This window comes from Belonocnema kinseyi, chromosome 2 (genome assembly GCF_010883055.1).
Source record: "Belonocnema kinseyi isolate 2016_QV_RU_SX_M_011 chromosome 2, B_treatae_v1, whole genome shotgun sequence".
Lineage (NCBI taxonomy): Eukaryota > Metazoa > Arthropoda > Insecta > Hymenoptera > Cynipidae > Belonocnema > Belonocnema kinseyi.
Window position 1 is genome coordinate 107,541,594 of NC_046658.1, and position 21,151 is coordinate 107,562,744.

At 28.6% G+C, this 21,151-nt stretch overlaps 1 protein-coding gene across 2 annotated transcripts in view; it reads left to right on the plus strand.

Annotated features, from left to right (window-relative positions):
• The window catches only part of LOC117168102 (breast cancer anti-estrogen resistance protein 3), a 45,706-nt gene that overhangs the window by 13,965 nt on the left and 10,590 nt on the right, over positions 1-21,151 (plus strand). The window contains exons 1-2 of one of the 2 annotated variants that reach the window (XM_033353480.1): positions 11,778-12,026; positions 12,478-12,619. In XM_033353480.1, the coding sequence (XP_033209371.1) occupies positions 12,617-12,619 (3 nt within the window). In that variant the 5' untranslated portion in view covers positions 11,778-12,026; positions 12,478-12,616. Of the gene's footprint in view, positions 1-11,777; positions 12,027-12,477; positions 12,620-21,151 lie in introns of those variants that run through there. The other variant, XM_033353479.1, reaches the window with a different exon arrangement.

Consider the following 21,151-nt stretch of genomic DNA (forward strand, 5'->3'; position numbering starts at 1 on the left):
GCGTATATCAATAAAATTCAAATAAAGACTGATCGCATGATAGATAGCCCCCACAGTGCCCCCCACATTGTACGGCACCAAACGCCCAAGCCACCTTAAAGTGATATTAATGTTACAAAAAGAACTTTAAAAAAATATTAGCTGTAATATTTAGACTAATATTTATAGCTTTTATTTCAAATATGTTTTAAAGTCACAAGGGCATATAAAACTTATTTATTTTGAAATTTGTTTTTGTTAGTGAATCAACTAACTGTGCATGATCCACAAAAGTGACGATAAGGTAGGAACCGATTCCTATTTTACTGACATTTTTGACAGCAACTTATATCCGTATCAATTAAGGTATCGAGTTAAAAATGTAGGAGATTTTTTTAAGTATTCCCAAAATTTGTATACCATTAAAACGTTCCTTAGTGCCTTTTATAAAATTTTCTGAATTTTGAACTTCACATCTTAATTCGTGTGGACGTTAGTTGTTGCAAACCAACATCGGTAAGGTAGGAATCGGGTAAGTATTACAAATCTTTGAAGACTTTAAAACCTGATTTTTTATTACATAAATTTAAAAATATTCAAAACTGTACTAATAAGAAAAATCAACTTTTCAGTTCACATTTTTTAAGATAACCCCAGAAACTTGTTCTTTTTCAAAAAAAAAAAAAAAAAAATGGTGAACGGCCTCGTAATCGTGACCTTTCGTCCAGTAATTGTGAAGGCAATTTTCAACATTTTAATATAAATTTAATTAACTGAATCTCAGTTTCACATAATAGCATGCTAAAAATAAATGTATTCTATCGTAAAATGTTACTTTTAACATATTTTTGATCCAAATATTCCAATTGTGTATTAGGAGCACACTTTCTGGTAATGTAATTTTTTAAATATTTAAATCTAAAGTATTTGCAAAACGCAACTTCTTTATATTAAAATAGATTTAATGTAATTATTATGAGTATTATATTATTCTATGTGCTGTGTTATTCGTGTAATTATTTAATTCAGAAAACAGTTAGCCTGTATTTTTTCTTTTTCTGTAACATAATTTTTAGGTGTTGCTGTAGGTATTTGAAAAATTTAATAATCTTTAAAAAATTCAGAAATTTATTTTTTCTTGTAAATGTATAATAAATCCAAAGATATGAAAGGTAAACTTTTGGAAGAATCACGGCTCGAGACTGAAAATGTGTTGCAGAGACAGTTAGTCTGATAAGAACTTGAAACTGGATAAAATTGACAGTAAAATTTGTAAATACTGCAGTTTAAAATATATGGAAAATTTGACACCGAGAAACCGTATATATCCCTTTTTTTTATAAACTATAATATTTTCATGTATTGAATGTAATTTTCATTTGTTAATGGCCTTCAGCAATATATAAACACTTTTTTTCTTGGAAAAAGAAAAAATTGGAAAGTATTTTTTATGAAAATGCTTCAAAGGTTTTTAATATTATATTGTTAAAAAATTCAGTATTTTCTTACATTTTCAATCTTTTTTGGACCGGAAACGGAAAAAATAGGCTTTTACTTTTTTCAATGAAGGAATAATTGCAGGGTGCATCATTTAAAAATGTTTTCATGAAAAAGTTGATTTTAATTCTAGTAGGAAATTAAACAATTAATTAACTGTTTCGAAATAAACGCTTTTTTTTTAATTGGAATTTTCGATTTTGTTATACATAAAAGAGTTTTTAGAACAAGAACAGATTTTCAAATTTATTTTAAGAAAACATCATAGTTCTACTTTTTTAGAATAGACATGAAATGTGAAAGTTCGCTTAAAATTAAAATCGAGATTAAAATCGTCCAAGAAGCAAGTATTAACGAATGTATTTTGAATTATAATATATGCAAATTTTGAAGATACCCAGAGGACCTTTTTACCGAATAAGTTTCTTGCCAGATGAGATTTTCGACCTCTGATCAATAAAAAAAACTTTAGCTAATTAACTGAAATTAAGCTAAGTAACAAAAATTATTTGTTGGATTTCGTGCGGTCCATGAACTTTAATTATTTAAGCAAAAAAGAAGCATAGAAATGTTTTTATTCTAACGATAATTTGATGCACTCGAAATCCCTGAGCTGTGACTTATGAATTATCTACAAAGAGCTTTACAACTAGAGAGTGAGAATATAATAGAACCGCTGGAGTACGAACCGGTTTCTCTTGATCTTTACCATCAAAATAATGTTGAGCTCACTCGCATATGAGAGTCTATCATCTCGAGATTCTTGCAAAACAGAATAAAAGGGAGAAACAATGTAAAAGTTTCCATATCTTACTGGATTTAATCAACCTTTTAGTTTCGAAGAGAAACTCTTAAAAATAAGGAGTCTCGCAATTTCTATAAAAAAAACAAATTGTCACTAATTTAATTTAGTACACATTTCTACTAATTATCAGTTGTGTATCATTTAGTATTTTTTAACATTTCACTAAAATTGTAGTAAAAAATGACTACAAATAAGTAGTAATTATAAAAAAATTAGGGAACCTCTTTTCATTACGTCAGATTAAGAACAAGAAGTCATATTTTGAAGGTAGCAAAGAAATTGAAATGAGATGAAACTGAATATCCACATTGAAAATTCTGACGTAAAATACTTAGGAAACCCGTAAAAAATGATGTAATATTAAATTACGTTTTACACTACATCTGATACTGCGTAATTTCCGACGAATTTTACGACGTCGTTTCTGACGTAGTTTTCTGCGTAGTTTCCTACGTCGTCGTAAACTTCGTCTGAAACCACATCGGAGACGATGCTTTCGGCGTATTTTGTGACATCGTTTCCCACGTAGTTTATGACGTAATTTACGGCATCGGAATTTTCATCAGGGGCTCAACTAAATATTGGATTCATGTTTAATTATGGTAAATCGTAGTTTTCAATTAGTTTCACAATATGCGTACTTTTTATAAAATTTAAAGCCCTTTTTAAAAAAGTGTAACTATTTTCACCAAATTTTTTTTGTGGTTTAACTAACCTATTAAGATTATTTCATTTTCCAAGTAGGAAAAATAACAATCAAAAAACAAAATTATAAGTTTATAAAATTGCCAATATTTAAAACATTGTTCATACAAAAATTTAAATTGAAGGATTTCTTTCAAGAAATTGAGGTAAGAATTATTTCCCCTCAATTAAAAGAACTCTTGAAATATTCATGATCAAACCTGAAGATTGGAACGGATTGTGGTAGCGTCTCTACTTACATTTTTTTATTTTAGGTCGAGATGATGTCTACTTTCTGGTAAATAATTGAGTGCAAACAGAACATAAAAAAGATTCACAATTCAAAATTATATTTCTAAACTACCTCTTTTATGACTCATTAGAGACAAACATTTGTTTTCACTGAATTTTAAATAGAGACTTTACTAACACTATCCCAATTTCCGAATTAATTTAAGACTGCTGGTCCTACGTCGTACCGATGTACTTTAGGATGTCTTTTTTAACGCACTGTACTACGTAGTTTCCTGCGTAGTTTATGACGTAATATACGACGTTAGAATTTTGAATAGGTACTCGACTAAATATCTTATTCATGATAAATTATGATGAGTTACAGTTATAAATTGATTTTGCAATTTAGGTCCTATTTTTGTGAAATTTAAGGCATTTTTAAAAATAAAAAACCAATTATTTACACTTTGTTTGCATCATTTCCTACATACTTTATGACGTCGTTTTTGACGTAGTGTCCTACATAGTTTATGAATTAGTTTACGACGTCTAATTTTGAATAGGGACTTGACTAAATATCTCATTTAGGACATATTATAATAATTTGCAGTTTTCAATTGATTTTACAACCTACAAACTTTTTTGTGAAATTCACGGACCTTTTTTCGAAATAAAAAAAAAAAACTCTTCGCACGTCATTCACAATCCCAGTTTGTGACGTAGTTTACGACGTCTGATCCTACGTCGGAAACGACGTATTTTACTATGTTTTCTGGCGTAGTGTAGTAGATAGTTTCGTAGTTTATGACGTCGGAATTATGAATAGGGACTGGCCTAGATATCTGAATTATTTTGAATGATAATAATTCGCATTTTTGAATTGATTTCATAATGTATGAACTTTTTTTGTCAAATTCAAGCCTTTTTTAAAATAAAAAACAACTATATAACCAAATTTTTATATTAAAACATATCGTCTCAAATGAGGTTCGTCACTACGTGGGAAACGACGTAGTAAACAACGTAGAAAACTACGCCTTATGCTACACCGTTTACTATCCCAATTTCTGACGTAATTTACGACGTCTGATCCTACATCGTTTCTGAAGAACTTTACGACGTCGTTTTGTAACGTAGTGTCCTACGTAAATTCCTACGTTTTATGATGAATTATTTATTATTTAATAATTATTGTTTATTATTCATTATTTATTAATTATTATTTATCATTTATCATTTATTATTTATAATATGTCGTCTGATCCTTTGTCGTTTCCGACGTATTTTACGATGTGTTTCTGCCGTATAGTGTAATACGTAGTTTCCGACTCTACTAAATATCTGGTTTATGATGAATTATGATAGATCACTATTTTGAATTGATTTTACAATCTCCTATAAAGTGAATTGAACTCTTAGAAAAGGAGCAAGAAACGAATCATTTTGATTGCTGATTCCATCGCTTTAATAAAATAGAATTGAGAACCTCGTACGATTACTGAATATATCAGCTGAGTGAATATCAGTTACCCACATCTATCTTCCACTCTATATAATTTGAAATTCCAGTTCTTATAGTAGACGTTTCGTAGAAGAAATCAAGATTCATTTACTTCATAATACTATATAATACATTTTTTTTAGTGCAAACAAAGAAAAATACAGAAAGATAATACTAAAGATGAATTCTCAATAAAAAATTTAATAGTTTAATGGTTAACCAAAAAGATGAGTTTTCTACAAAATAGTTCAAATTTCCTAGCACAAAATATGAATTCCTCATAAAATGCGTACATTTTAAACCAAACAGATGCATTTTCAAACAAGAAGATTGATTATATACCATGAAATAAGAATTTTCAAAAAAATACATAAACTTGTAAGCACGTAGTTGAATTTTCAAACAAGAACATTAATTTTTTACCGAAAAGACCAATTTTAAACAAATCACTGAAAATGTTTACTAAAAAGTTTAAACAGTGAATGCAATGTTAATCCAAATTTTATTTGATTATTTTTAGTTCTCACTTTTTCGTTTCTAAAACTGCTTAACTCAATAATTGAATTTTGAAATTAAAGAGATCAATTTTTCACACAAACATAAAGTAGTTAAATTTTCAACACACAGTTAAATTTATACTAAAAACCATTCACTTTTAACTACTTGAATCCACAACTATAGAACAGATTAATTTTTTAACAAATAGTTTTATTTTTAACAAACTAAAAAATGTATATTATTAAAAAAAAGTGAATTTTCACCAAGATGCATAAATTTTCAACCAGTTGAATTTGGTTCATTTGTTATTAAATTGTTTATTTTTTAAGCCAAAAATGCAAATTTTCCACAAAAACGTTGAAGTTCTAACAAAAAAGTTACTTTTCAACAGATACATATTCCTTTGCAACCAAAAATGTAATATTTGTACATAAGAGATAAAGTTTCAAATAAAAAAAAAAAAAATTGACAACCAAAAATTTAATAGTAGATTTTTTAACAAGCAAGAAAATAACTTTTACTCCAAAAATAGTTGCATTTTCTTATTGAGTGCTATCAATTCAGTTTGCATTTCAAAGAAAAAAAAAAGAAAAAAACCTGCAGTAAATAAATAGCAATTTTGTTATTTATAGGCTAAAGAATAACATTTTAAATAAAAATTAAAATTCATTTTTAATCCTTTAAAAATATTTACACTATTTTTGATCTCTGAACTGAGTCCGAGGTCTGTAAACTGTTAAATCAGTTATAAACTTCAAACCTCTGTTAAAATTAATCATATTTCATTAGCGCCCTATTTCTTTATGTGATCCATTAATAATAATAATATTTTTAATCAATTCTGCCAAAAATCTCGGCTTGAAAGGTTTGACTAATATCGTTAGTTCGCTTCTAACAATATTTGCAGCTAGATCAAAGATAATATATGCTGGTTTATCTATACACTGAAATCTTGATTTAATCGCTCTCGGTTTAAGTGGCGGCTTTCGAGTTTAGCTCGTCCTCCCGATTGATACCAGACTTTGTACCTGCACTTGAGATTTTATGACTCTCGATTTGCCCGGAACTCTCCCGAGTTGCCAGGTAAACCGAGATTTCAGTGTACAGTCCCTGTATGGTCTCGCCCACGTCAGGGGCTGACCAATCAAAAAGAGTTTTGAAGAGCGGAAAACCCTCATTAGATTGAATTGAGTATTTTAGCATAACATCATGGGAATGCATACGACTTTTTCAAGAAAATATTCTAAACGTAATAGTAAATCATAAATGTACGAATAGTAATATTTGTCAAGATGTACCCACTATGCTAACCTTCTTGACATCTTCACATATCATAGCATGATCGTGACCTCATTCCACAATACTCAAGAGTTCACGAAATATTTGAGTCATTTTTTGATTCTATTATATTGATTTTCAGTTGGAAAATTGTACTATTTCAAAAAAATGTTATATTGGACAGCCTTTGAACGTCGCTTTCCAAAAATCACGCGACGACTCGCAGTAAAGGTGGGGGCCCCTCCAACCTTGAAATAAGCAAATATTTACATTTGAAGGCTCTTGAAATAGGCAAGAGCTTCCTGTCTTGTAAATTCAAAAACGATGAATAATCTTGACTTGAATGAATCTATTTCGCTAAAGGTCAGGGAATTTGGTTCTTCAAGGAAAGTCAGAGATTTTACAAAAAAATGGCGAAATAAGGGAATTTCTGTAAGAAGTTCTTTAAGCAACTATGAAGAACAATAAGGACTGCCACATAATTGCTTTTAGTCTATTTATTTGTTCTTAAATCTCTTTTTAGGGACATTTGTAAGGCAAACTTACTATAGTCAAATTCTTAGGATAATATAAACAATATCAGTTAGATAAATTTCTTTAAACATTTGCTGACCTATTTGAAATTCATTAATTTAACAATTAAAACTCATAACATATTTATAAATAATCATTATTGATTTAATTAAAATGAATGAGATAAGCTTATAATTAAAAAATAAATAACTAGACAGCTGGACTGAATGAAGTGAGACGTTAGCTCACTTCAAGGAAGGATGCTTCATCAGCTGAATAAGTGTTCGCTTTACCGCCTTCTATCGCTTTGGCATGATAGCAAATTTAATGCGTTGCAATTAGCTGCACCAGGCCTTTCCAACAATGAGAAATTCCAGGAATTTTCATTGAAACAACTCAAATGCGGATATGAGTTTTCTCCCGTACCCCCTCGTTTAAAATTGTGTTCTCCCCGCCCCCTGAAAGTAAAGAAACCTATGGCTATACACGTGGTTCACGTTTGATTTGCGTTTTTTTCGCGCTTCTAATGCGTTGCTCTGCAATGAATGGAATTTTCGACCTCAAAGAATACTTTTAAAAATAGTTGCATTTTCGACAATATAATTAAATTTTTCACAGAAAAGTTGAATTTTTAATCCAGCACAGTTCAGTTCATTAGTTTTCTACAAAAAGTAAACCAATTTTTTACCAGCTGAATTGATAAAAAAGGCAATTTTTGACAAAATATTTAAATCCGCAGTTAAAAACTTTTAATGTTTAGAAAAGAAGATTAATTTTATACCTAAAAAGATGACATCTCAACTAAAAAGATAATTCTTCCACAAAACAGTTATATTTTCCGCAAGACATTAATTTTTTAACAATAAAATTAATTGTATACGAAGTTCATTTTTAAAATAGTTTCATTTTTAATCATACAGCGGAATTTTCTATCAAATAGAATAAACCATTTTAATTTGAAATAAAGAACAGTGAAACTGAATAAAAAAGACGAATTTTCAGCAAAATAGTATAATCTTCAATAAAATATATGCATTTTTAAACAAATAGTTGAATTTTCAAATAGAAAAGATCATTTTTCAATTGAAAATATAACTTTCCAACAAAAATGAAATGATTTTAATAATATTTTTAGTTTAAGAAGAATCAGGTAAAATTACCATTCTTAAGATGAATTTTTACCACAAATTATGCATCTTTGCAAAAAATCGACTTTTAACAAAGTAGTCAACATAGTTTAATTTTTAAATTTTTAAATAAAGAGATGAATTTTCAACGAAGAAGATGAATTTCTAAGTAATTTTAATTAATTTAAATTTTTTACCCAAAAAGTCTAATTTTTAACAAAATATATAAATTTTCAGCTAAAAAAGATCAATTTTAATTCACATAATTGTACTTTTGAAGTAGAAACCACCGATTTTCATTAAAAAAAGATGAATTTTCAACAAAATAGTTTAATTTTCAACTAAATAATTAAATTCTTAACCAAATAGTAGAATTAAAAAAAAAAAATTTGGAAAAGAAACCGAGTAAAGGGGGAAATTTCTTGAAAATCGGAGAGCAAACAGTTATTCTTCAAAAAGGGAAAAAGAAGAAACAAGAAGGAACATAGAAAAGTGTGCCAAATATTAAATTTGAATATACACCAAAACCCCGGCTTAAGATCAGTGTCGGGGGTAGCCTTCAAATAGCTTTAATCCTAAATTGGGGGACTCCAAACGTAAACAGGCAGTAAACAGGCAATAGATACTCATAATTTTTAACCTTATTGTCCCAATTAGCCTCGTTGACAGCTAAAGCATTTATTCGCTCAGTGTATTGCCCGCCATTATCGCTCCGCTACTGGTGGTGACGCATGATTGACAAACTTCCCTCGACTCCACGACTTGAGAAACTGCGTGGGCCAGCAGTTCTGGGATTCCCTAAACCGTGGGATCCTTAAACGAGAGTCTGGTGAAATTTTTAAGCTCATCAACTTATTATTGAAGTGTAACGGTTTAGGGATATTTTTCTAAGAAATCGCAAGTTTTTATTAATTGATCGTCAAGAAACGTACTAAACGTTATCTAAATTCGTAACGTTATTTTAACTGGAGCCTCTCCCCTAACCAAAAATAATGTAGTTTTTGGCATGGCCCCCCCCCCCCCCCCCCCTCAAATTTGTAACGTAGTTTATGGACGATCTCTAATAAGAGCAGAGAGAAGTGGTGATGGAAATGGGCTATCTGGAATTTGAGTAAGTTTCTCCTCGCTGATCAGGCCTGTGCTACACCATGAGGAAAAAGCGAACTGGAAATTCATTCAAATGATGGCGCATCTTAGAATCATGTTTGATGATGATATATCTCGCTTGTACGCATTTCTGGTATGCGCCTTAGGGTTAGACAGTGCAACCGACCATATAGAGCTGCGGGTGCGATTCTTGGAAACAACGGCTCTCTATGTAGATATAAAAAGGAATATCTGATTTACAATTAATCTCCAGGATAAGAAAAATTTAAGTTTAAAATCCAAGATTTATATTTAATGATTCTCAGGGAAGCCACCGCTTAATTTACTTGAAGAAAGCAAACTAAAGTGACTAATTTCTTGCCCAAAAAGTGTCTAATGTGCATTACTAATGCGACTAATGTGCTTTTGAATTTAGAAGAATTTGGTTCACAAGACTTTGTTAGATTCAAGGGAATTCAAAAGAATTTGATAACATGTCTAAGAATTCAAGATAAGTTCACAAGACAAAAAATTCATTGAATTCAGTAGAATTGAGTAAGTTTAGAAGAATTCAGTTGAAGTAAAAAATGTAGGAGAATTCTCAGGAATTAAAAAGAATTAAAAATAATTCAGGTTAAATTAATAAGAATTCAAGGCGAATCCCAAATTAATTGCAAAGAATATTTGAAAATCTCTTCAAATCTTTGAAACCCTGCGAAATCGCTTATTTCTTGTGAATACATTAATTGTAATGCCTTAAAATATTATAATAATAAGTGAAACTCGAGGGAAATTTATATTTCCTGAAATCATAATACGCTGAATACCTTCAAATATTTCAGATTCATAAAAATCTTTTGAAATGCCTTGCAATTTTTTAAACCTTTCAAAAATCCCTTGAAATTAAAAAAATACCTTAACTGTTTTTATTTCTATGAAATCCCTTTAAATTTTTAACTCAATTGAAAATTCTTTAACAAATTTTTAAATAGATTAAAATCTTAAAAACTCTTTTGAATCTTTAATTGTATCCGAAATATTTGAAATCACTTTTTTTTCTTTTTATTTTTGAATTATGTAAAATATTTGAGGTTTTATTAAATCTCTCAATTTTTGAGAATAAATTCTTTGAAATGCATTACAATATTATAAAATTCAATTAAATTATATGAAATAAAATGATTTTCCCTGAAATACTGAAAAATTTGTTAAAATACCTAGAGAGCTGTTAAAAACCTTTAAAATCAATTAAACAAAAATTCCTATAGTTTGTAATATTACCGTGTTTGAAAAATCGGGAATAATAAAATTTCCGACAGAAAATTCCTGAATTATATAGAATATCCGAATTAAAATTTCTCAAATTTAAGCCATTAAAATTTTTGTGTAAATATTATTTATTAATTAAAAATACTAAATCAAATATTTTATTACAAAATTATTTTTATTGTTTAAAGTTCTTAAATTATTGCTTGAATTAAAAATAACAATGTTATTTTTAATTTTTCTAGCTAGATATTTTATATTTAGGCAACTATCTGTCGGGAATTTTATTATTCTGGTAATTTTTTTATTCGGGAATATTAAAATTCAGGAATCTAATTATTCGTGAATCTTCCAAATCAGGATTTATTTATTTAGAAATTTCCAATTCAGGAATTTTATTACTCTGAAATTTTCCAAATTAGGAATTTGACAGTGTCGAAATTTTATTCATAGGGATTATTCAGTCCTCCGATAAAATTTTAAACAGTTTATAATATTATTCCATTTGAAAATTCCCGACAAAAAATTGCCGAATTATAGAATATGTGAACTAAAAAATTCCCAAATTTAAACAATGAATTTTTTTATAAATAATACTTATTTAATAAAAATACATTTATCAAATATTTTAATTAGAAAAATTTATTTGCCACGCTTAGAATTCGTAAATTATTGTTCGAATTTGAAATAACAATAATTGAAAAAAATGCATCCAGAAATATATTTTTTCAATTATTATTTTAAATTTAAAAAAAATAATATTTGTTTTAATTTGATAAATTCGGGAATTTTCTGTCGGGATATTATAACCCGGAAATTTTAAAATTCGATAAGATTTTTCAGTCGGCCACAAATTTCATTAGTAGTGACTATCCCTAAACTCAGCACTTAACAAAAAATAAGAAAAACTATACGTCATCTATTCTCCATAGATCAGGTTCTCAAAATAGCAATCTTTCTCGCCAATTTTGGCGGTTAGATATGTATGTAGCTCGTGTGGAGTTCGCTCGAAACTAGCAATATTGCCTACTATACCTCCTACAATCTACATGAATAGGCATTGAAAAGCCTTTCATTCAAGTCTAAAGCATCTGAAGGGTCTGTCAGAACCGGCCGGCAAATTGAAATAAAAAGTGCACGTGCACGCGCGTGCATCTTACTCCCTTATCGAACGTAGGTCCCGATACGCAAGCGCGCCAACCCCCATCATCCCCCATAAACGTATCCCCTCTCACAGAGATCAATAACTTTCCCTCCACTTACACCGACGTTGATCGGGGCAGAAGTGTCAAGAAAACATAATACCACCATAAGACGTCGAAATCGGGCATAAGGAGGTGTCTCACCGTGACCAACAGACAATATACCTCTGGAGTTCACCGCACGATGACTGTTCGTTTAAAGTCCCAAAAGAACCGGCAACTTTGACGCAAGCGTCTAGGGCCCGAGTGAGAACAACAAAGACGGACTGCTACACACAGTGATGTAACGAAATCACCAAAAAAAGAGGCCTCCGCCCATCTTTGATTACTCTTACACTCTCAAGGGATGGAAACGAGTTAGTAAAAAATCTTTATTAACCAACATTATTTTTATTACACCCCTAATCAATTTAGATTAAAGACTTCGAGAATTTTTTATTTTTTTCTAAACAGTACAATTTATTTAATTTAGACCATCTGTCCGTCTCGGTGGTTGTGGATACAATTAAATCTTCCAGTTTGGAATCAGTTTTTATTATTAATCTCGGAGAAGGCTTTGCGCCTGAGATTATTACGTCCCTGATAGTGGAGGGCTCATGCAATATGAGCATGGTTCAGTAGGGCGCGCGCGCTCGGCGAGAGCCGTGGTATTATTTCTGTCCTCCGCGGTTTTTTTTTACAAGGGCGTAAAAGTCACATAGGCCTACCGTTTTGATTGAAATCGATACTTATAGATCGATAGTAACCAATTTAAGTGCCATGATGTGTGTGCAGTGTGGTACCGGTGATACTATTTTGTACTCGTAGAATCACCGGGGCGGAGAACAAGGAGGAGGAGGAGAAGGACCAGAAGGTAAAGGAGCAGGAAAAAAAAGAGGGGCGCGACGCATGCCTTTTTCGATCAAGACCCTTGCCAAAAAGGCCTGAGGAAAACAACAACTGCAGAATGGTAATCATAAATCCAAAATTATACTACATTCAGGAGATTAAGAATTTATTTATCTTCAAAATATTGTTATTTTAGTCATCGGTGACATTAAGCAGATGAAACTATCTCTATCAAAACAAATCGAAGTTCATTCTCTCAGGGTAGTCGCAGGTCAGGGAAAATCTGGGAATTAGGGATAGGTCAGGGATTTTGAAGAAAAATGGTAAAAGACAGGGAATTTCTGTGAGCCGTCCTTCAAGTGACTTTCAAGGATAATCAGGACTGCCATACTGTCACTTTTTTTCTTAAATCACTTTGTAGTCACTTTTTTAAGATAGCTAAAAAAAGTTGCAAGGGAATCCAAGTTATTTTGAAGATTTTGGGGGATATTTAAAAATTCTCAGGGAATTTAAAGAACAGAAAAGTTTTAAAGGATTCGAAAGATTTCAGAGGATTTACATTATTTTCGGGCCTTTTAAAATGTTCTAAAGAATTTTTAATAGATTTCAATAATTAGAAGGGAATCCAAAGTATTTAAAACATTTTAGGGTATATTTAGGAATTACCAATAATTTTGAAGAGCTTGAAAAAGTTTCAAAGAAATAAAAATGTTTTTGAGTATTTCAAAATTTATACAAAAAACTTTCAATAGTATATTATGGCATTTTACTATATTTCAAAGAATTTATTCACAAGAATTGAAATAATTCGTAGGATTTCAAAGATTTTCAAATACTTCAAAGTATTACTAAGGAGTAAAAAATGTCTTAATGTTTTTTGAATATTTAAAAATATGCCAGAGAATTTTCCATTCATTTCAATAATTTGAAGAAATTTTAAAGAATTTTAATGATTATATGATATTTAAAAATATTCCGAAAAATTTACAAGAGCTTCAAAGGGTTTAAAGAGAATTTGAAAGATTTAGTGATACTTTAAAATACACAAAGGAACTTTTAATTGATTTCAATAATTTAAAGGAATTCCAAAGAGTTTCAGAGATTTTTTTTTGAATTGCAAGAAATTTTCGAAAGCCTTCAAAAGTTAAAAAGGATTTGAAGTTTTTCCGGGACTTTCAAGATTTATTGTCATTTTTAAAACTCCCAAGGAATTGTAAAGAGCTTTAAAATATTTTAAGGGTTTTCAAAAGATTTCACCTAATTAAAAATATTTTAGTGTATTTTGAGTTTTTAATTTTTAATGTTTAAAATATTTAAAAGATTCCAAAGAATTTGCATTTTATTACTCCAATTTGAAGGAATATTAAATAATTTGAATGATTTCAAAGTGTTTTTTAAATTGAAAGGATTTTTTTAAAGCTCTTCAAAGTTTGAAGCTTTTTTGAAGAATTGAAAAAATTTTAGTTAGTTTTCTAGAAGTTTGGGAGGTATGAAACAATTTTATAGGATCTGTTGTAAGTTATTTTAAAAGATTCCAAGAGATTTGAGAAGATATCCAAGGGTTTTACTGATTTTGAGGGATTTTAAAAGCACTCAAAGTATTTTTAAAAATTGTCTATGATTTTAGAAAATATCATCAGATCTCATGTAATTGCATGGGATTTTGTAGTATTTTAAGAAATTTCAAAGAATTTACTCATCAGAATTTTATTATTTTGGACTATTTTTAAATATTCCAAGAAAATTTTAAGAACTTAAAAAAGTTCCGAAGTATTTGAAATATTTTCGGATTTTTTCTAACATCCAGGGAATTTTAAACAGCTTTTAACAGTTTTTAAAGGATTGCAAAAGATTTCAAAGGCTTTGAAATATTTTAGTATATTATAAAAGATACTGTGGTATTTTCTAAAGCTTTTAAAAAGTTTCAAGAAATTTCAAAAGATTTTAAAGAATTTTAAAGGTCATAAAATGTTTTTAAGGATTCCACAGAATTTTTGATCGATTCCAACAATTTGAAGGGACATCAAATAATTTAAACGATTTTATGGTATTTCTTAAAATATAAAGAATTTTCTAAAGATACAATAAGTTTCAGGGAAGTTAAAATAATTTAGAAGATTCCAAAACAATTTTAATAGATTACAATAATTTAAAGGGATTCCAAAGTAGTTTTAAAACTACCAAAGTTCTTTAAAGAGCCTAAAATAGCTTTACAGGATTTCAAAAGATTTTAAGGGATTTGAAATATTTTAGGGCTTAAACAAATTTTCCTGGGGGTTAAAGGAATTTTTTAGAATTTCAGAAGATATAGAACCAATGGTAACGAACTTATCTTGTAAATACGTAACATACAGTAACAATGAAACTCGTTATTTTCTTTGTTAATTTCTAAGTAAATTTCACAAGTTTTTTTACGACCAATCAATTTGATTGCTTTTGCAATTACTTTTTCATATTCGCTATTTCAATTTTAACGGCTAGTTTAAAAACAATTCATGGGATACTAAAAAAAATGCAATGAGTTTTGTCAAACTGAGCGTGCAATTATTTAAATTTAGAAGAATTTACGTGAATTGAAAAAAATTGTCGGTAAATTAAAAAATTCAAGAGAATCTAAATGAATTAAGAATAATGTATACAAATTCCGGATACAGAAGTAATAATTCGTCAATTCCAAACGAATTCAAATTAATTGAAAAAATCCAAAACATTTGACTGATTTCAGTAAAATGGAAGTAAATTTAGAAGAATTCAAGGGAATCCAAGAGAATTCGTACAAATTAATACGAAATAAAGATAAGCCACGAATAATTCAGAACAAATTGATTTAAAATCATGAAAATTTCGAATTTATAAGTTTTCAGGGTGAATTAAAAAAAATGTAAATGAACTGAAAAATGCAACAAAATTGAGAAATCCTTGGTTTTTTCGTTTTAATTGAATGAAAAAGTGATCTTTTGATTATTAAAAGTGACTAACAAAAACATACATTTTTAAGTGATTACGATAACCAGTTCCTTTTAAAAAGTAACTTAGCCAATACCCATTACTGATTATTTTATTCATCGGTGACATTAAGAAGGTGTAATTATCTCTAATAAAAATTCTTTGTATCTGAAAAGTGTTTAAACCTTCTCTAAAATTTGAAATTTTTCCACGGAGAGATAGACCCTCATTATTCAGACACATGAGATAGAAGCTTTAACATGCAAATGTCCCGAGGTAGAACCTTATCATTTGAACACGTCGAAAAGTGGCATTATTTTGATGACAAATCTTGAAAGTACTTTTTAATGTAGAGAGAACACAGAATTAATAACATTGTGTAAAATGAAAGATACTTTTAATACATTTTCAGATGAGAATAATGTTGAGAAATTATACGAATTTACTTGACCTAAGGGTTTTTATATTTTTTACGATCTTGAATCACGAAATGGTTCCCCGATATTTTCTTGCCGTTCGTAATACCAGCTTCCGGCTCCAAGAGAGAAAATAAACTTGGGAATAATTATACAGTAGAGGAATCCTGGTGGGCGTAGTAGATCTTTAATCAATCAGTGATGGTATAAGTTCAGGGAACAAAGAATTAAATACTGCCCTTGATTTATCCAATAAAAAAAGCATGGGACTCTTGAAGGTCTTCACGGTAATTAAGAGTAACACTCTTGATCTTATATCTCAGCCAGGACCCGTCAATCTAGTCTAGTTTGAAAATGTGTCCATCTTATCAAGTCATTCCATTTAATATAATTAATAATTATTACTTATTTTATTTTGATATCTGTGTAAATTATCAGTAAATGCTTTTGAAATTGGAATTTTTTAAATGAAGCATAATTAATTCGACAATTGAAGGGTGGCAGTAGAGAACTATAGATAACCAACATTTTTTCCGAAAATGGGTTTACTCCATAAAAGACTCTTAAAAAATCAATTACACATTGTGCTAAAAGGATTTGTTCGAATTTCCATTTTTTAATACAATGTAATTTTTTTAATTTTAGCGCAGCTTTTTAGCGTAATAATGATTTTTTCTTCTCTTCATGATATTTTGTGAAATTATTGTCGTTTATTGAAAAAAATTCTTATCGCGGGAGCAAGTTTTTATTTTTGTAAAAAAATAAAAGTTACAATGGCAATCGTTACCGAAAACAGATGTTCAAAACTTGTTAAATTTAAATCTCAAAAGTCTTGGACGATTTACTCAGAATTGGTTCACTTTTTTAGATCAAAGCGTTTCTACCCTCATTCAGAAACTCAATATATCGGAAGTATTTTTTTTGTCTTTGAGCTGAATATTACATTTTTTATTTCAATCCGCAGCACGTTTTTTTCGCTCTTTTGAAAAATTTTGATTTTGTTTATCTAGTTCTGTACTCATTATTAAAACATCTGTTCTCATTATTAAAACAATCTAATTTCTAAGTCTTGAAAATAAAATAATCTGCAAGTTGGAAACAATTAAAATTGTACACCTTCAAAGAGGTCATAAAAATTTTACAGTTTTCTTTCTTATGCCCATAATCCTAAACAGTGAACAGTTTTAGTGCTAACTGAAAACTGATTGTTTCTATGATTTGTAAATGAGCCCATTTTTTACTCAGAGCGTTTTAAATTGATTAATTTTGAATTTAATGTACTTAGAAAAGTACAATATCAATATAGCCTTTATTATTTTACAATTTGAAATTTGTGCCTTTCACAACTTAAAAATTAGCAGTCTTCATTTATGCTTACAAAATAAAAAAATTTTAATATTACGCGCTTACAAAATGGAAACGCTCACGAGTTCATTTTTTAAAATTAGATACCTTTCAAATTGTAAAATTCAATTTCAAACCTAGGAAAATAAACCGTTTCCAATTACAAGCACAAATTCAAAATTAATATTTGAATTAAAAATTTAAATATCATAGTATATAATAACTTTAAATTTACTATTTATATGTTAAAAAATGCATAAGTTCATATCCTAAAAATGAAACCATGCTTCTAAAAATGTTCTAAATTGCATGTTTTAAACTTAAAACCTTTAAAATTTTAGAAATTTTAATATGAAGAGATTAAAATTGTAAAAATTTGAAATTCGAACCATATAAATTTTGTTTTATATTTGTTTATTGTTCATTGCCAAAGCAATGTTTCACGAGCATAATAGTTCATGTTTTAAAATGATGCAAGCGGACTACTTTAACATTTTTAATAAGAATTTCCTCTTAAACATTTTGAAGTATTTTTATGTGATTATTCTTCTTAAATGGTATTTTTCTCTTTCCCTTAAAAGTATCTAATTTTATAAATTTGATTGACATGGGACTGTCAGAGTGAAGTCTAACATTTTGACACGAAAACTGATTTGAAATTGAACTATTATAGAATATAATAACTTCAAATTCACAATTTAAACAATGAATAATTAAGAAGTTTTTTAATTCATGCCTCAAAAACGAAACCAGACAAGAATTAGCAAATCAAAATTGGATTATTTCAAATTTTTAAATGTTTTAAACTGGATATTTTAAACTTAATGCCAGTCAAATTAATATGTTTTCAATTTAATGGAACCACAAAGGTCACATTTTAAATCAGAATGATGTCAATCTTCTAATATATGTCTTCATTTTTAATTGACAATTCAATTTTTCCGCGTATTAATAGTTTAATTTTTACAATTAATCCATTTCAATTTCTGTTTACATTGACATGCTTCAAATGACTAATTTGTCAACTTTAAAAGTTTGAATCTGAAATTATACAAACTTAAATGTTTTATTTTTAAATTATTTATTTTCTAATTTTAACGTTTATTAGTGTGGAATGCTAATGCTCTAAAATTCTAAAATTTTGAATCTTTTATGTTTGCAGTTTTCGATCAAGAATATTAATATAAAACTATTTTTCAGAAAATATCTTTTTTGAGCAAGTTATAATTTTCTAAAGTGCAGGCAAAATATTTTGTTAGAATTGGTTAAATGAACACTTATTTCAAATTTCAATTAAAAAAAAATTCCAAATATGTTTTTCACTTTATAAAGAAACGGTATGTTTCTTCTGTTAGAATAAACAAAAAAAATTCATTTTTGTTGGTATTTCAAAAAATTCTTACTCGGTTAAAAATTATTTTATTCCAAACTATGATTAATATTATTTTTTTATGGAAAAATGTTCACATAAAAAATTTCCCATAATTTTTGCAAACTTAGAGAAAATATTTTATTTAAAAATTTTTAAAAACTTTCAACCTCTCTATATTGGCCAAAAGTGATATTTAACATTCTTTTTTTCGTGTTATCCTGACAGGATACCCAAACTTCGATACACATCTTGAAAAAAGATTTTCAATTTTCAATTCAGTTTTTAATACTTTCAATTTAAAGTTGTTTTGTAAAAGGAACGTGAAATTTTCCTCTGAATTCTGCCTCCCTACCCTATATTATGTTTTTCCTTTGTGGTAATCACAGAGCACATTCCGCTTGCAGTTTCCTAAAAGTGCAAGTGTGACTCACAGCAGACGTGAGCTTGCCGCTCACGAACCCCTCTTTTTCCTGAAATCGAGGGTATAAATCACTTTCATTCGGTACAATGAACTCACGTATTTTTTATTCAAAAACAGTTCGAATTTTCTAGTTGTTCCTAATTAATTAACAATTTTTTGTTTAACGACTACTTCGGACAAATAATTTTTTTGAAGAACAGGAAAAAAATTTACCTTATCCCGGATTTGAACCAGGAAGCCAGTATATGGATGGAGCCTTAACTCTAAGCTACCTTTACTGGGGCATACTGCACGTTTCTTTTTACTGTGATAATTGTATTTTTTCTGATGAACTTGAGTAAAATCTAAATATAATGTTTGAAATATTTTATTACTCCTATAAAAGTTGCTTTGGAGAACAAGAACAGGTCTGTTGATACTTTGCTGGCGTAATTAGTTATCATTCCACTGATATATGGTGGCGTTCCCCATTTAAATCCGGACTGAGAACGCTTTTTTTTCTTGTTCAAAAAATTACTTATCCAAAGTAATTGTTAAAAATTGAATTGGATTGAATAAAAAATTTTAAACTCGGATCCTAACATGCCTAAAAATGGTATTAACATATTTCAAAAATGATTGATGGCTGTTCCTGTTAAAAGCAAGAATTTCTGCGAATCATCAGTCAAAGCTGCTCTCATTGAGCCAATATTTTAGCACGTCCTCTCATCACTGAGTGATACACTTTAGCGAATTGAGTGTCTTATGTACGTCGACAATTATACATAGATACGCATGTGGATTTGATAGGCACTTATAAGACACCACTGCTTTCACTCATAAACTCTTCTGGAGACGAAGGAATTCTTTTTTAATTCATAAGCATGTAAAAAGATTTAATAATTTTAGCCATTAGTTCAATAAAAATATGATATTCATCTCCTAAACTAATTATTGAACTTATGATATAAGTTAAGATACGTCCACATATTACGTGACGCTTTTTTAATGAGTTTTGAATCACTTCTCCCTCTTGTGGTGATCTGTGACATTTCTGCCCCCCCCCCCCTTCAGAACATTTATATGATTTAACTATTAATTTAGATGATACATCCTTATTTCCTTTCTTTTTTTCAAGAAACTTGACCTATTTCTCATTTTTTCTTTGAATGTGAACTAAATTAATAGAACGCAATAAAAAAATCCTTTTTTGATAAAAAATGTAAATGCTTGGTTGAAATTGAAGTACTATGTTAAAAATTGATTTTTGTTGATGCATCTCTTTGATTAACATGATTAGTAATTTAACTGTTTTGTTCCAACTTTGTTTCGTTTTCGGTTAAAAATTTCTTTTTGTTTTTTACTCAAAATTTAACTATTCTATTTTCGTTTGAAGGTTTATCTTTTTTTTAGTGAAAAATTAAATTATTTGGTAGAAAACTCATCTCTTTTAATTAAAAATTCATGTATTTTGTTTATAATTCATCTTTTTGGTAGAAATCTACTTGTTTGTTGAAAGTTCAAGTATTTTGTTGAATGTTGAACTTTTTTCTTACAAATTCACTTTTTTTAAGATTTATTATTTTCATTGAAAATTTCATATGAAATTAATTTTATCGTTTGGAAATTCATTCCTTTTGGTCGAAATGCAACTGCTTGGTTAAAAAAGAATCTGTTTTCGTTTATGATTTAGCTACTTTCTTGTGATGTTTCCCTGAGCATTCCTTTTTTTTTTTTTTTTTTTTGAAAAATCAACTACTTGATTTCAAGTGGAACTACTTTATAACTGTTTTTTTTAGAGAATTCCTTTTTTTAGCTTCAAAATTTAACAATTTGGTTTCTTTTTTCATTAAAGAAATAAATTTTTAATTGAAAATTTAACAATATCTTTTCCGGTACATAATTCGTTTTTTGCTGTTGAATAGTAATTTTTTTAAACTGGACATTTAACTATTTCATTTTTGGTTAAAAATTAACTTTTTTGAAAATTCAACTATTTGAATTGAAAATTCAGCTGTCTTCGAAAAAATTTGACTTTTTGGTTTTAAAAATCGACTTTTTGGTTGAAATACAGCTAGTAATTTTGTGTGCTAATGATATTGGTCTTTAATGTATCGGCTTTTAGGATTGAAATTTTATTTTTTGGTCAAAGAAGTGTCATGTGTTCAAATATTT